General features: G+C 45.5%; 1 protein-coding gene and 2 non-coding genes across 3 annotated transcripts in view; 1 reads left to right on the forward strand and 2 right to left on the reverse strand.

Moving 5' to 3' along the window:
- Positions 1-3,344: 3,344 nt before the first annotated feature.
- LOC123450227 (putative B3 domain-containing protein Os03g0621600) overlaps positions 3,345-17,819 on the reverse strand; it is a 40,401-nt gene continuing 25,926 nt past the window's right edge. Inside the window, exons 4-7 of the mRNA XM_045127586.1 lie at positions 5,468-5,514; positions 4,155-4,611; positions 3,820-4,010; positions 3,345-3,596 (exon numbers count right to left, since the gene is read on the reverse strand). Coding sequence (XP_044983521.1) covers positions 3,345-3,596; positions 3,820-4,010; positions 4,155-4,611; positions 5,468-5,514 — 947 coding nt within the window. The remainder of the gene's footprint in view (positions 3,597-3,819; positions 4,011-4,154; positions 4,612-5,467; positions 5,515-17,819) is intronic.
- Positions 4,734-4,807, forward strand: TRNAI-AAU. Its single transcript has one exon. It is a non-coding gene; the product is annotated as a tRNA-Ile (tRNA).
- Positions 4,863-4,936, reverse strand: TRNAV-AAC. Its single transcript has one exon. It is a non-coding gene; the product is annotated as a tRNA-Val (tRNA).

A 17,819-nucleotide genomic window follows, 5' to 3' on the forward strand; every position in this document is an offset into this window, starting at 1 on the left:
GGCGAGGCAATGGTGGCGGCGGGTGGGGGGAGCGGGAAAGGCCGCGCGAAAATGTCGCTCCCGCCAAATCTTGCTGCGGATAGAGGCTGAGCTCGGGTCGGCCTTCCGGCCCGTGAAACTAGAGGTTGGGGAGGGGGGAATTTTTGCCGCGCCCCGCAAAAATATTGCGGGCCGGGGCGGGATGCGGGGTCTGATCGGGCGGGTTTTTCCGCCCCGACCCGCACTTTGGTGGTTATTTTGCGGGTCGGGGCGGGATGCGGGGTCTGCTAGAGTTGCTCTTAGAGTATGTGTCGTGCATGTTAATAAATGAGGTCATCCATGATACTAGTTTATGATACTATGCATTATGGAGGTGGTATCATACAATAGTATCATATGCATGATACTATCATATGATACTCCTCACTATGGTCAGCCTTAAGTATGGTAATTTTGTCGTTTCCCAACACGACATGCATTATATGCGTGCAAGAGTCTAGGGATTTTGTTAATGATACCGCTAAAAATACCAAGCACGATCCCTTTAATGACGTGACGTGCCAATGGTAACAGCCTCGAGCCATGATAAAGCTCGGTGTAATGAACACTTATGAGACCTTTTAGTTCTACAGTGTATTGGTGCTGGTTCGGTGTTCGGCCAAGGTTGTCAAAACATGAACCTATCAACCCATTACGTTAGTCTAGCAAAGACTTCACTGTTAAGCTACATAAGCTGAGGTAGTGTCTTCGGATCCTATGGATACCAAAATGCCTTTGAAGAGAGTTGTTGATAGAAGTTCCTCAGACGTCTGAAGTATTCTACTTCTCGGACTAAACAATGGTTACAATAAAGATAAACACCGAAGTGATTGGGTCAACGAACTTACAAGGACTTTGGATCGTAGGGTGTCCTCAGACACAAGCCGGCAAAGGAGCGTCAAAGATTGTTGAATTCACCTACGAAGATGAAGACCATAGGTTGAAGCCACTTCGAGGAGTTGATCAATATCCTGGGCTAGAAGACTAGTTCATGCACTACTAAAGGTGTGCTGAACTAGGGGGTGCTAGCCATGTCGTCCTGTCAGTCATGGGATGTGTCGAGGACCCCCGGACAAACAGAAGAATGGGTTGTGTCAATCATGGTCCCCGACGTACTCAAGATGGAATAGTTTAAAGATTTGACGCACAATTCAAGACATGTTCAACTCATCGTCAAGTTTATCCCTAGATGTAACTAACATATGTGTGACCCTAGGTAACCCCCCTCCCTATACAAATCGAGGGGTTTAGTCCATAGGACTAGGTTAAGTTAGACTCATAGAAACGATCTCGAGGTAAATCATCATGTACTTTGTACTCTAACACAGTCAATATAACAAAAGCAAGATGTAGGATTTTACCTCTTCGAGAGGACCCGAAGTTAGATAAAACATCATGTCTCTCATTCGTCTTGTTACCATCAAGCTAAGACCACCAGCTCGGGACCCTCTACCCGAGATCTGTCAAAGTTAACCCCGACACTTGGCGCATTGATTCTCACTCTGAGCGGTGGTAATGTGTGGTGGCGGGTCGTGGTTGGCCTCGTCACGTGCGGGGCAGTGGCGCCGGAAATATAGTGCGGCTCGGTGTGGGCGCGTTGTGGGGGTGCGACGCAAGCTTGCAAGGGGCTCGAGAGCCGAGATCTAGCGTCGAGCGGCCGAGTGTCGATGCATTCTGCTTCTGCTATGAGTGGCCCGAGTGGCAAGGAAGGATGAGGTAGCGTGCGTGGGGCGGGTCGATGCTTCATGGTCCACGTGACAAGGAAGGACGAGGTATCGCTCCTCCATTTGTTATCGGCATGATGCTCAACAAGGCAGGACGCTTTGCGCTACATGTGGTTGTCCTGCATCCGTACGACCGTTGATGAGCCTAGTGCCTTGTGTTGGAGTTTTGGCCATGAGTGGTCTTCATGAGGTGCGTTTGGCTTCGACAGACCTCGGTGCTTCTTCATTGATGGTCAGGTTCGATGGTGGCGATGGTTGGTGGGCTTGCTAGCGCCAGGATGATGTGTAGTTGAGGTTGTGTTGGGAGCTTGGGTGAAGACCCTGTCTTGGCTTTATGTCGTGAACAACGATGGCGGCGACGATGGCCGTCGTTGACCTTTCTATGGACATCGTTGCACTGCTTTCACATCCATCCTATGTAGATTCGGTCATCGCCGCAACTCTTGGGAAAACCTTGATTCTGTGTGATGGAACAATGGTGGTGCATTGGTGTCACATTCCTGCCTGGGGCTTCGTCTTTGGAGTTGGGCGTCGACGGTTGGACCAGCGGAAGGCGAAGATATTGGCATCAAGGTTTCTGTAGCAAAAATAATGGAGGAGCGATTTTGGAGGCACAACAATGGTCGAGGTAGCCGTCTCTTCTCGGACGAGTCTGTGGGATTGCCTCTGACTTGTTCGTTGTTCTGAAGTCGAAGCTGTGGTGGCGGGGTCCCCATGGCGTATGATTAAAGACAACACATGGTCCGTTTGGTGGTCTTCCGCGAATCCAAACGTGCCTAGTTCTCCTTCATGTAGTTTTCCGTCGGAGTAAGAGCTGCATTGTCTGGTCGTGGGTTGCTGAATTCTGGCGGGGATCTTCATTTAGCTCCACGCATCTTCTACAGTGTATGTTGGGTCAACGATCGCCTACGGCAAAGTTGGAGTTGTCTGCTGAGGGTTTTACAGAGATGACGATGACACCTTCTAGGAAAGGAGTGATGACGATGACGCATGTGCGTTGTCTCGATAAGGTCCTTTTGAAGAGTTATGCGTGAGTCATTAACAAATAGTACAAGAGCTAGTCCACACACCTAACTAGGAACAAAAAACAATGTTGGTCTGCGTTATCAGTCGTAAACTAGACCATGTTGTAAAACATGTTACTAGTATAAGTTACATAGAGTAGTAACATACATATGTTACCAGTAACATTTAACAATGTAATCATCGCCCAATGTTTGTCCATGGTGTAACAACATTACCTATCCGTGGTGTAACAATATTACCTGTGCGTTTCGACAACGGTACACTTATGCATGAAACACTGTTATTGTGTAAAACAACATGTGTGCCGCTCAACGGATTGTGATGATTTTCGTCCGGGTTTTTACTAATTAGACGGACATTTTTTTGCTAATTAATGGGTGAGACAATTTTCTGGGGACGGGCCACCTCGCGATGATACCGAGACCAGGGGTTTAACCTCCGTATTTAAATAAAATGAAAACAAAGCCATGACTGAACCTGGCCATTGCAAGCAAACTAACCATGGATCATACAAAGTGTATCAGCGGACTAGGCAGAGTAACGCAGGAGTAACAGACAAGACCAGCATCCCAAATTTCATTCTTTGCGAATGATATAAACATCCATAGTGTACTTCTTCTTGTTCTTCTGTAGCTTGAAGAGGCAGATATCTCCCAGCCGCAGGTTGTTCCCACGCACAAACTGTCTCCACCCTTTCAAGAGCCTTTTACTACCGTACTGACTAATGCAACACCGCACCTTCCAGATCTTGCCATGGCGTCGAAGCGCAATTGTTTCATCCTCAAATGGAAGGTATACCTCAGCATATTCTCTGCATATTTCCTGAAAAAGAGGACAAAGTTATTGAATGGTGGCAATTCCATAATAAAAAAACAAATAACAGAAAAACTGAAAGGCATAGTTACCAGAAAAGTACTACTAGTATAAAAATTAGAGACATAGCGTGCAGGACTCGGATAGAACTTCAATCTCATTACATCAACAAAAATGCTAGAAATTAGCAGATACGGCAATATAATTCATTATGCGAGATTTTTAGTTCTGAACTCACCAACATATAAGGTTTTCCATGGATACTGCTCTTCCTTATGGTGCACCCAAGAATGGGAATTTCAGAATAAATATCTCGGATCTTGACTTTCAGCTTCTTCTTCTGAGAACCAGTAGCACAAGTTCCTCGTACGAGGATCAGCCTCCGCACAGGATGCGCTTGTAGCTCATCTTCTGAAGATGAAACACAACCTATATACACCAAGAAGCAAACCCCGTAATGTTGCAAATGATAGTTTAAATGTTGTTGATGATAATATTTTTCCAAATATTTAGAATTTTGTTGTTGTTGAGAATTTACAATGGCAATGCTACTCAAAATATTTTACTGCAAACCTGATGACTCGGACGATGGAGCGCTTGATGAACCAAGAACGATATTATCTTCCCCATGGTTTGAGTTATGCCATTGTATCGTAGTTCCCCTTTCACTTTGTGGTGATCTCATGGGAAGATCATGGCGCATGCCCAAGGTTCCAGTGAGTTTTTCTCCCCACTCTTGGTCCTCATGGGGAGCAGATTTCATGGAGAGGCAGCTCCGCGATAATCTCTCGCAACCACTCGGCTCAAATATTAGAACCTTAAACCGAGAGTTTCCGTCATAGTTGAATACCAGGAAATCACCCGTGCTTATGCCATGAGCATTTACAAACACCTCCCATCCAGACTCGAGGACCAGTTTGTGCAAATCCTTTGTGACATGGACATCAAAGGTATTTCCATTGCGTGACTCCAGATTTACAGTTCTTGTTATTTGGCTCCTAAATTGTTGCACAAACTTGTCTGGTATTGTCTGCAGCAGCAAAGATAGACAGAACATTTTATACTGTATAAACAGACCTGTATTATGATGGTCGAACATCCTCACAGTTGTCTCTTCTTTTTTAATTATGTTATATTAATCAACTCGAAAAAGGCCTATTAGCTCAGCTGGTTAGAACGTCGTGCTAATAACGCGAAGGTCACAGGTTCGAGACCTGTATGGGCCATCTTTTTTCTTTTTGTACACAACTGAAAATGCGAAAACGAAAAAAGAATTATTAATGGCTTCGCCCGGGTTTGAACCGGAGACCTTCAGTGTGTTAGACTGACGTGATAACCAACTACACCACGAAACCTTGATACCAATTTTCACTACAATAATTTCTTAAAGAATAGATGTATCGAAGAATTCAACAGTTAGACCCACTAACTGAATAATCACTTGTTTCAGATGGAAAATCACAGAGCTTATATATGCTTAACTGATAGCCCACTGCCATAAGAAAAGGAAAGATGCCATGTGAAGAAAATTAGGTAGTTCGTGCTATGACTGAACTATTCTTCCAAACAAATCCTTCCCATTTTCAGACATCAAAATAGACAGAGGCGAACTATTTTTCAACAAGAATAGCTCTTCTTTTTTGTCAAAGATAGCATAACCAATATGTCTACAAACTGTATGTATTATTGTACTAGAACAGGTTTACTAAGAGAATAACTTGGTATAGGACAGCATGGCAAGATTCCAAGAACTCGTCTTTTGTATTCAGTCTGCTTTTACTAACTGGGCTTTTCAGTCTATAAAATAAAACTGGACTTTGGAGACTGAATCCAGATGGATGGTCTAGTGGGCAGAAAGGAAACCAGTGCAGATCAAAGTATCTTACCATTCGATCACGGAAATCACCAAGCAAGACTTCCGGTCGAGATTTTTCTGGCAGGCAGATGGAGACAAGAAGAAATACAGGTTAGCCAGATGGGATATTATCTGTAGACCCAAAGGCCAAGGTGGTCTGGGCATTGAGAATCTAGAGGTGAAGAATAGGTGTTTGCTGAGTAAGTGGTTGTTCAGACTGTCAGTGAAGACAGATGGAATCTGGGCACAAATTTTACGAAATAAATACCTACATTCCAAGACCCTTGCTCAGGTAAACGTCAGACCAAATGACTCACCTTTCTGAAAGGGATTGATGAAAGTAAGATCATCCTTCTTTTATAGAACAAAATTCATCATTGGAAATGGGGAGGGTACTAGATTCTGGGAGGATTCGTGGCTGGGAGAGAGGCCCCTAGCCACTCAATATCCAGCCCTCTACAATATTGTGCAACGCAAGGATGCGTATGTAGCCACAATTTTCCAATCTAACCCTCTAAATATACAATTCTGGAGGGCATTGATAGGACATAGATGGGCAGATTGGCTTCACCTAGTTAGAAGACTCATGGACATACAATTTTCTGACGAACCTGATAGGGTGCGTTGGAAGCTAACAAATAGTGGAATATTCACAGTTCAGTCTATGTATCTTGATCTTATTGATACAAGTGTCATCCCAAAATCTAGATATATTTGGAAAGTAAAGGTTCCCTTAAAGATTAAGATCTTCATGTGGTTTGTACACAAGAAGGTAATTCTAACAAAGGACAACCTGGCTAAACGAAATTGGGAGGGTAGCACCACCTGTAGTTTCTGTGACAACGAAGAAAATATTTCACACCTCTTTCTCCAATGCCCTCTTGCGAAAGTTCTTTGGCAGACTGTTCGAATAGCCTTTAATATTGCACCTCCGGACAGCATTGACACGTTATTTGGGACATGGCTAGATGGAGTTCCTTTCATTATTGCTAGACATATCCGCATTGGAGTTTGTGCAATTTTCTGGGCTATTTGGAACTGTAGGAACGATGTGGTCTTTGACAGACATACAAATATACATTTTTTGCAGGTACTACACAGAGCGGCTGCATCGATCCGTACTTGGTCATTACTCACTTTTGTGGAAGCCAGGGAGCCTTTGGTTACTGGGTCTACCCGATGGGAGACGGTAGCGCGGCATATCTTCAACCGGTTTGGATGGCAGTCCACTAATAGGATAGATGAGTAGACATCTAGGCCTATTTTGCCGGTTGTGGCATTTTTTTATCTTTTTTCCAATATTTTGTTTCTTTGTTCAAGACTTTGTGTTGCCGCACTATCTTCACTTTATTAATAAAGGGGCCGTATGCATCGTTCTGATGCAGAGGCCGGAGGTAATCCTCCTTTTCTAAAAAAAAATTGCGGCACCACCTATGCCACCCCTCTTACTCGAAGGACTGCTCATCTTGCAACTATTAGATGTGTATATGCCCTTGCTAATGGAGACAGGGAGGAATTCAGAGCAGCAAGACTAAAATTGCAATCATAGGGCACGAATAGAAAAGGAGGCGCTTACACACAGCTGATCTGTTCACGCCTCCGCGGGAGGAAGGAAGGTAGGGAGAAATGCTCTGCCGATGGATGTCTCTTCAATTTGAGCAACAAGCGTTATATCTACCCCCCACCAAGTATTGATGCATAAATACTAACCACTGCTATCAAGCGCATGCCTCCCAAACCGAATTAAATCCTCTTTGACCGCAAGAGGCCGTCGACACAAGGCAAAGGCCCCCGGGGAGGGGGGGGTGGAATCAATACTCTTCCGATTTTGCTATTTCTAGATTTCGTTATGTCTATGCTATCTGCCTTTGATCTTGCATGAAGATCCGTATAATTCTTTTTCCTTTTCAATTTCTTTTTTATTCTCATATGATATGCCACTTGAGTGGATTTGGTTAAATCTCAGTCGACTGAGAACTAGCCATACCTTTTTTTATTGCGTTAGTCACTTTTTCTTTCTTCCTCACTTCTTCCTTTATTTTCAGAACACACATGGTCGGAGAACTAGCCGCAACCCCGTTATCTCTGTTATCTATCTTAAGGATGGGGGAGCAGGAGATCATTGAAGTTGCTTATCGGTGGTACGAGGCTTAGAGGGATGGCTAGGGCGGTGACCGGCACAACGGTGGGAGGAGGTTGAGGGGAGGGCGGAGCAACGAGGCGGTGACAGCCGCTCACCGCGGGGGTGGACGCACACTGTTCTGTTAGGTGACCGGAGGGTGGTGGCTACTAGCTAGGAAGGAGAAGGAAGAACATGTGGGAGTAAGAAGAAGAAAACATAATAGATCCGCCTCCTCTCCTAGCCATGTCGTTGGTCACTCTGGTCGCGGCGGCCACCTCAACCTCGCCGCCACCATTTCGATTGCGACCGGTCCAACTGCAGGAATTTTAAAAGTTTGTTGGAGAAAGGTGAGTTTTCCTACACAAGATGGTCCTAGCGGATCTTCGCTTTGACAAAGAGAACACATCTGAGGATCGGATATGAAATACTCTGAACCTCCCAATCAATTTCACAGAAGGGAGTGGACTCCGGGAATTCTTTCTGGTTGCGAAATTCACCGGATCAATGATTAGACTCACTCACGAGTTGGTGGGTACTATTACTTCTCCCTTGCTTCAGAGGAAGGGCGTCGCTTTACAAGGTTTGCAAACTTCAGGATCAAATGTTCAAATTTTCAATCCCTTCCTTAGATGTTGGATTTGCAATTTACAATGGAGGAAATATTTCACTGACGTAATTCAATCGAGGTGTGCTTCGGTACAACCCCCCTCCCCCACAAAACGTATAAAAAAGAATGTATACCCACCTCGTATTGTACCCTATAGGTCGTCATACGTATACTATATGAGGTGGATATACGTACGGCGGCCTATAGTATACAATACGAGGTGGATATACATTCTCCTTTATACGTTTTGTGAGGGAGGGGGTTGTACCGAAGCAAAAGTGAATTCAGTATGAGTTTTCTTTTCTGGGATGCGAATGGACCAAAATATCGAACGATCAATGATCCTGAATATAGTGAAGGTTGGACAATTATCTCGCAATCAAGGCGATCAAATTCGTACGTAGATGCAGTTTGAGCGCCTCATTTTTTTCTATCAAGCCAGAAACAAGAAACAAACCATTAAGGCAGGTTCTACCAAGAGCTCAATCCTCGGTGGCAGTTATAGCCGTTTTTGATAGACTTCAATTCCGTGTCAGTGCTAGTAATGTTAATTCGAGCAATAATAGAGCAGTCAATCAGCATATTCAAAATTACTCAGCAAGCCTTTCTCCTGGCCCGGCGACTGCAGGCCCACGGTGCACCGCAAAGCCCAAATCCTTCTATGTTCGATGTCTACTAAATGGGCATACGTGGCCAGCCTGCGAGAATAAAATTTGTACGTTGCCAACGTCCATTGTTCGGCATTCCAACCCCTTGCAACGTCAAATCAGGTTGTCTAGGCGTCAATTCCATCTGCTGTCGCTAAGGTTAATGAAGTGATTTTTGCTCCCTCCCCAAGGAATGTTATCGAAAATCCAGCAATCCAATATTGAGCAACAATTTCTCTCCAAGCGCCGAGCTCGCGCGGGGGAGGGGGGTGTTGAATAGGCACTTTAAAATAATTACGGTTTAAACTTAAACAAATATAAAATAAAACTAACGTTTAGCTTGTCAAACACAAAACCTAAAACAACTAGACTCACTTAGGTGCACCAACAACTTATGCTAAGCAAGATAAACAACTAAGTGATAGCAAGATATATAACAAGAGACAATATGTCTATCACAAAGTAAAATGCATAAGTAAAAGGTTCGGGTAAGAGATAACCGAGGCACGCGGAGACGACGATGTATCCCGAAGTTCACACCCTTGCGGATGCTAATCTCTGTTTGGAGCAGTGTGGAGGCAAAATGCTCCCCAAGATGCCACTAAGGTCACCGTAATCTCCTCACACCCTCTCACAATGCAAGATGCCGTGATTCCACTAAGGGACCCTTGGGGGCTGTCACCGAACCCATACACGCAAGGTTGGGGCAATCTCCACAACTTAATTGGAGGCTCCCAACAACACCACGAAGCTTCACCACAATGGAATATGGCTTTGAGGTGACCTCAAATGCTCAGGGCAATCTCCACAACCTAATTGGACACCCCGACGCTTGCCCGGAGCTTTACACCACAATGATTGAGCTCCGAGGCACCACCAAGCTTCTAGGACATGTGGCACCCCGGCTCAGAGGAACCGGAATGCCCCGTATTCCAGCCCAGGGACAAGTCTTTTGGAATACGGCACTGTTGGCATAGAACAAATCAACTCTTTATTACTATGGAAAAGATTACAAGGGTACATGGATTACATTGCCTTGGCGATACTACACCTGCCTACGGTAAATCCTACATTAGCAGCGGAACCACGACGGATGTGATGAACTCCACTCCGTAGGGACTCTGGCTGGAACGCGTATCCTAACTCGCAACTCGGAATCCGCGACAATCAAGCAATCACGGCATGACCTGCAAACTGGCATGATACGCCAGGTGAGTACTTTGTGTAGGGGAACGTCACATGGAAAACAAAAAATTTCCTACGCGCACGAAGACCTATCATGGTGATGTCCATCTACGAGAGGGGATGAGTGATCTACGTACCCTTGTAGATCGTACAGCAGAAGCGTTAGTGAACGCGGTTGATGTAGTGGAACGTCCTCACGTCCCTCGATCCGCCCCGCGAACAATCCCGCGATCAGTCCCACGATCTAGTACCGAACGGACGGCACCTCCGCGTTCAGCACACGTACAGCTCGACGATGATCTCGGCCTTCTTGATCCAGCAAGAGAGACGGAGAGGTAAAAGAGTTCTCCGACAGCGTGACGGCGCTCCGGAGGTTGGTGATGACCTTGTCTCAGCAGGGCTCCGCCCGAGCTTCGCAGACACACGATCTAGAGGAAAAACCGTGGAGGTATGTGGTCAGGCTGCCGTGGAAAAGTCGTCTCAAATCAGCCCTAAAACCTCCGTATATATAGGTGGGAGGGAGGGGACCTTGCCTTGGGGCTCAAGGAGCCCCAAGGGGGTCGGCCGAGCCAAGGGGGGAAGACTCCCCCCCCCCCCAAACCGAGTTGGACTTGGTTTGGTGGGAGGGAGTCCTTCCCTTCCTTCCCACCTCCTCTTTTTTTCTCTCTTGATTTTCTCTTCTTGGCGCATAGAGCCCTTTTGGGCTGTCCCACCAGCCCACTAAGGGCTGGTGTGCCACCCTCAAGGCCTATGGGCTTCCCCGGGGTGGGTTGCCCCCCCCCCCCCGGTGAACTCTCGGAACCCATTCGTCATTCCCGGTACATTCCCGGTAACTCCGAAAACCTTCCGGTAATCAAATGAGGTCATCCTATATATCAATCTTCGTTTCCGGACCATTCCGGAAACCCTCGTGACGTCCGTGATCTCGGGACTCCGAACAACATTCGGTAACCAACCATACAACTCAAATACGCATAAAACAACGTCGAACCTTAAGTGTGCAGACCTTGCAGGTTCGAGAACTATGTAGACATGACCCGAGAGACTCCTCGGTCAATATCCAATAGCGGGACCTGGATGCCCATATTGGATCCTACATATTCTACGAAGATCTTATCGTTTGAACCTCAGTGCCAAGGATTCATATAACCCCGTATGTCATTCCCTTTGTCCTTCGGTATGTTACTTGCCCGAGATTTGATCGTCAGTATCCGCATACCTATTTCAATCTGGTTTACCGGCAAGTCTCTTTACTCGTTCCGTAATACAAGATCCCGCAACTTACACTAAGTCACATTGCTTGCAAGGCTTGTGTGTGATGTTGTATTACCGAGTGGGCCCCGAGATACCTCTCCGTCACACGGAGTGACAAATCCCAGTCTTGATCCATACTAACTCAACTAACACCTTCGGAGATACCTGTAGAGCATCTTTATAGTCACCCAGTTACGTTGCGACGTTTGATACACACAAAGCATTCCTCCGGTGTCAGTGAGTTATATGATCTCATGGTCATAGGAATAAATACTTGACACGCAGAAAACAGTAGCAACAAAATGACACGATCAACATGCTACGTCTATTAGTTTGGGTCTAGTCCATCACGTGATTCTCCCAATGACGTGATCCAGTTATCAAGCAACAACACCTTGTTCATAATCAGAAGACACTGACTATCTTTGATCAACTGGCTAGCCAACTAGAGGCTTGCTAGGGACGGTGTTTTGTCTATGTATCCACACATGTAAATGAGTCTTCATTCAATACAATTATAGCATGGATAATAAACGATTATCTTGATACAGGAATTATAATAATAACTATATTTATTATTGCCTCTAGGGCATAATTCCAACAGTCTCCCACTTGCACTAGAGTCAATGATCTAGCCCTCACATCATCATGTGAATTATATTGTAATAAATCTAACACCCATACAGTTCTGGTGTTGACCATGCTTTGGCCGTGGAAGAGGTTTAGTCAGCGGGTCTGCTACATTCAGATCCGTGTGCACCTTGCATATATTTACGTCCTCTCCCTCGACGTAGTCGCGGATGAGGTTGAAGCGTCGTTTGATGTGTCTGGTCTTCTTGTGAAACCGTGGTTCCTTTACTAAGGCAATGGCACCCGTGTTGTCACAGAACAAGGTTATTGGATTCAGTGCGCTTGGCACCACTCCAAGATCCGTCATGAACTGCTTCATCCAGACACCCTCCTTAGCCGCCTCCGAGGCAGCCATGTACTCCGCTTCACATGTAGAATCTGCTACGACGCTTTGCTTGGAATTGCACCAGCTTACCGCACCCCCATTAAGAATAAACACGTATCCGGTTTGCGACTTAGAGTCGTCCGGATCTGTGTCAAAGCTTGCATCGACGTAACCTTTTACGGCGAGCTCTTCGTCACCTCCATACACGAGAAACATTTCCTTAGTCCTTTTCAGGTACTTCAGGATATTCTTGACCGCTGTCCAGTGATCCACTCCTGGATTACTCTGGAACCTACCTGCCATACTTATGGCCAGGCTAACATCCGGTCTAGTGCACAACATTGCATACATGATAGAACCTATGGCTGAAGCATAGGGGACGGAACGCATATGCTCTCTATCTTCATCAGTTGCTGGGCACTGAGTCTTACTCAATCTCGTACCTTGTAAAACTGGCAAGAACCCTTTCTTGGACTGTTCCATTTTGAACCTCTTCAAAACTTTATCAAGGTATGTGCTTTGTGAAAGTCCTATCAAGCGTTTTGATCTATCCCTATAGATCTTAATGCCTAGAATGTAAGCAGCTTCTCCTAGGTCCTTCATAGAGAAACTTTTATTCAAGTAACCTTTTATGCTCTCCAAAAACTCTACGTTGTTTCCAATCAGTAATATGTCATCCACATACAATATTAGAAACGCCACAGAGCTCCCACTCACTTTCTTGTAAATACAAGATTCTCCAACCACTTGTATAAACCCAAATGCTTTGATCACCTCATCAAAGCGTTTGTTCCAACTCCGAGATGCTTGCACCAGTCCATAAATGGATCGCTGGAGCTTGCACACCTTGTTAGCATTCTTAGGATCGACAAAACCTTCGGGCTGTATCATATACAACTCTTCCTTAAGGAAACCGTTAAGGAACGCCGTTTTGACATCCATCTGCCAGATTTCATAATTGAAAAATGCAGCTATTGCTAACATGATTCTGACGGACTTAAGCATCGCTACGGGTGAGAATGTCTCATCGTAGTCAATTCCTTGAACTTGTGAAAAACCCTTTGCCACAAGTCGAGCTTTATAAACGGTCACATTGCCGTCAGCGTCCGTCTTCTTCTTAAAGATCCATTTGTTTTGAATAGCCTTGCGGCCCTCAGGTAGTACCTCCAAAGTCCACACTTTGTTCTCATACATGGATCCTATCTCGGATTTCATGGCTTCTAGCCATTTGTTGGAATCTGGGCCCACCATTGCGTCTTCATAATTTGCAGGTTCGTTGTTGTCTAACAACATGATTGATAAGACGGGATTACAGTACCACTCTGGAGCAGCACGTGATCTCGTCGACCTGCGTGGTTCAACAGAAACTTGAACTGGAGTTTCATGATCATCATCATTAACTTCCTCCTCAACCGGCGTCGCAACGACAAAGGTTTCCCCTTGCCCTGCGCCACCATCCAGAGGGATGAGAGGTTCGACAACCTCGTCAAGTTCTATCTTCCTCCCACTCAATTCTCTCGAGAGAAACTCCTTCTCGAGAAAAGCTCCGTTTTTAGCAACAAACACTTTGCCCTCGGATTTGAGATAGAAGGTGTACCCAACTGTCTCTTTTGGGTAACCTATGAAGACGCACTTTTCCGCTTTGGGTTCCAGCTTTTCAGGCTGAAGCTTTTTGACATAAGCATCACATCCCCAAACTTTAAGAAACGACAACTTTGGCCTTTTGCCATACCACGGTTCGTATGGTGTCGTCTCAACGGATTTTGATGGTGCCCTATTTAAAGTGAATGCAGTTGTTTCTAATGCATAACCCTAAAACGATAACGGCAAATCAGTAAGAGACATCATAGATCGCACCATCTCTAATAGAGTACGATTACGACGTTCGGACACACCATTACGCTGTGGTGTTCCAGGCGGTGTTAACTGTAAAACAATTCCACATTGTCTTAAGTGAGTACCAAACTCGAAACTCAGATATTCACCCCCACGATCAGACCGTAGGAACTTGATCTTCTTGTTACGATGATTTTCCACTTCACTCTGAAATTGCTTGAACTTTTCAAATGTTTCAGACTTGTGCTTCATCAAGTAGACATAACCATATCTACTTAAATCGTCAGTGAAGGTGAGAAAATAACGATATCCGCCGCGTGCCTCTACGCTCATCGGACCACACACATCGGTATGTATGATTTCCAACAAGTCACTTGCACGCTCCATTGTTCCGGAGAACGGAGTCTTAGTCATCTTGCCCATGAGGCATGGTTCGCACGTGTCAAGTGAATCAAAATCAAGTGACTCCAAAAGTACATCAGCATGGAGTTTCTTCATGCGCTTTACACCAATATGACCTAAACGGCAGTGCCACAAAAATATGGTGCTATCATTGTTAACTCTAACTCTTTTGGTCTCAATGTTATGTATATGCGTATCGCTATCAAGATTAAATATGAACAATCCTCTCACATTCGGTGCATGACCATAAAAGATGTTACTCATAGAAATAGAACAACCATTATTCTCTGACTTAAAAGAGTAACCTTCTCGCAATAAACAAGATCCAGATATAATGTTCATGCTCAACGCAGGCACTAAATAACAATGATTTAAGTTCATCACTAATCCTGACGGTAACTGAAGTGACACTGTGCCGACGGCGATTGCATCAACCTTGGAACCATTTCCTACGCGCATCGTCACTTCATCTTTTGCCAGCCTTCGTCTATTCCGCAGTTCCTGTTTCGAGTTGCAAATATGAGCAACAGAACCAGTATCGAATACCCAGGCACTACTACGAGAGCCGGTTAAGTACACATCTATAACATGTATATCAAATATACCTGTTTTTTCTTTGGCCGCCTTCTTATCTGCCAGATACTTGGGGCAATTGCGCTTCCAGTGACCCATACCCTTGCAATAGTAACACTCCGTTTCAGGCTTAGGTCCAACTTTGGGTTTCTTCGGTGGATTGGCAACAGGCTTGCCGCTCTTCTTCGAATTACCCTTCTTGCCTTTGCCGTTTCTCTTGAAACTAGTGGTCTTATTCACCATCAACACTTGATGCTCTTTACGGAGTTCAGACTCTGCGACTTTCAACATCGCAAACAACTCGCCGGGTGACTTGTTCATCCCTTGCATGTTGTAGTTCAACACAAAGCCTTTATAGCTTGGCGGCAGTGATTGAAGGATTCTGGCAGTGATAGCCTCTTGCGGGAGTTCAATCCCCAGCTCAGCTAGATGGTTTGAGTACCCAGACATTTTGAGCACATGTTCACTGACAGACGAGTTTTCCTCCATCTTGCAAGCATAGAATTTATCGGAGGTCTCATACCTCTCGATCCGGGCGTTCTTCTGAAAGATAAACTTCAACTCCTGGAACATCTCAAATGCTCCATGACGCTCAAAGCGACGTTGAAGTCCCGGTTCTAAGCCATACAAGACTGCACATTGAACTATTGAGTAGTCCTCCTTACGTGTTAACCAAGCGTTCTTAACATCCTGATCAGCCGTAGCGGGTGGTTCATCTCCTAGCGCAGCATTAAGGACATAATCCTTCTTCCCAGCTTGTAAGATTAGCTTAAGATTACGAGCCCAGTCTACAAAGTTGCTTCCATCATCTTTCAACTTAGCTTTCTCTAGGAACGTATTAAGATTCAGGATGACTGTCGCGTGAGCCATGATCTACAACACAAATATATTCAAAGTGGACTAAGACTATGTTCAAGATAATTAGAGTTCAACTTAATCAAATTATTTGCTAAACTCCCACTCAAAAAGTACATCTCTCTAGTCATTTGAGTGGTTCATGATCCACCTACACTATCTCAAGTCCGATCATCACGTGAGTTGAGTATAGTTTCAGTGGTAAGCATCCCTATGCTAATCATATCATCTATATGATTCATGATCGACCTTTCGGTCTCATGTGTTCCGAGGCCATGTCTGCACATGCTAGGCTCGTCAATCTTAACCCGAGTGTTCCGCGTGCGCAACTGTTTTGCACCCGTTGTATGTGAACGTTGAGTCTATCACACCCGATCATCACGTGGTGTCTCGAAACGACGAACTGTAGCAACGGTGCACAGTCGGGGAGAACACAATTTCGTCTTGAAATTTTAGTGAGAGATCACCTCATAATGCTACCGTCGTTCTAAGCAAAATAAGGTGCATAAAAGGATTAACATCACATGCAATTCATAAGTGACATGATATGGCCATCATCACGTGCTTCTTGATCTCCATCACCAAAGCACCGGCACGATCTTCTTGTCACCGGCGCCACACCATGATCATCCATCAACGTGTTGCCATCGGGTTTGTCGTGCTACTCATGCTATTACTACTAAAGCTACATCCTAGCAAAATAGTAAACGCATCTGCAAGCACAAACGTTAGTATAAAGACAACCCTATGGCTCCTGCCGGTTGCCGTACCATCGACGTGCAAGTCGATATTTTCTATTACAACATGATCATCTCATACATCCAATATATTACATCACATCGTTGGCCATATCACATCACAAGCATACCCTGCAAAAACAAGTTAGACGTCCTCTAATTTTGTTGTTGCATGTTTTACGTGGTGACCATGGGTATCTAGTAGGATCGCATCTTACTTACGCAAACACCACAACGGAGATATATGAGTTGCTATTTAACCTCATACAAGGACCTCCTCGGTCAAATCCGATTCAACTAAAGTTGGAGAAACCGACACTTGCCAGTCATCTTTGAGCAACGGAGTTACTCGTAATGATGAAACCAGTCTCTCGTAAGCGTACGAGTAATGTCGGTCCAAGCCGCTTCAATCCAACAATACCGCAGAATCAAGAAAAGACTAAGGAGGGCAGCAAAACGCACATCACCGCCCACAAAAACTTTTGTGTTCTACTCGAGAAGACATCTACGCATGCACCTAGCTCATGATTCCACTGTTGGGGAACGTCGCATGGGAAACAAAAAATTTCCTACGCGCACGAAGACCTATCATGGTGATGTCCATCTACGAGAGGGTATGAGTGATCTATGTACCCTTGTAGATCGTACAGCAGAAGCGTTAGTGAACGCGGTTGATGTAGTGGAACATCCTCACGTCCCTCGATCCGCCCCGCGAACAATCCCGCGATCAGTCCCACGATCTAGTACCGAACGGACGGCACCTCCGCGTTCAGCACACGTACAACTCGACGATGATCTCGGCCTTCTTGATCCAGCAAGAGAGACGGAGAGGTAGAAGAGTTCTCCGGCAGCGTGACGGCGCTCCGGAGGTTGGTGATGACCTTGTCTCAGCAGGGCTCCGCCCGAGCTTCGCAGAAACGCGATCTAGAGGAAAAACCGTGGAGGTATGTGGTCGGGCTGCCGTGGAAAAGTCGTCTCAAATCAGCCCTAAAACCTCCGTATATATAGGTGGGAGGGAGGGGACCTTGCCTTGGGTCTCAAGGAGCCCCAAGGGGGTCGGCCGAGCCAAGGGGGGAAGACTCCCCCCCCAAACCGAGTTGGACTTGGTTTGGTGGGAGGGAGTCCTTCCCTTCCTTCCCACCTCCTCTTTTTTTTTCTCTTGATTTTCTCTTCTTGGCGCATAGAGCCCTTTTGGGTTGTCCCACCAGCC

This window comes from Hordeum vulgare, chromosome 4H, assembly GCF_904849725.1.
Source record: "Hordeum vulgare subsp. vulgare chromosome 4H, MorexV3_pseudomolecules_assembly, whole genome shotgun sequence".
Lineage (NCBI taxonomy): Eukaryota > Viridiplantae > Streptophyta > Magnoliopsida > Poales > Poaceae > Hordeum > Hordeum vulgare.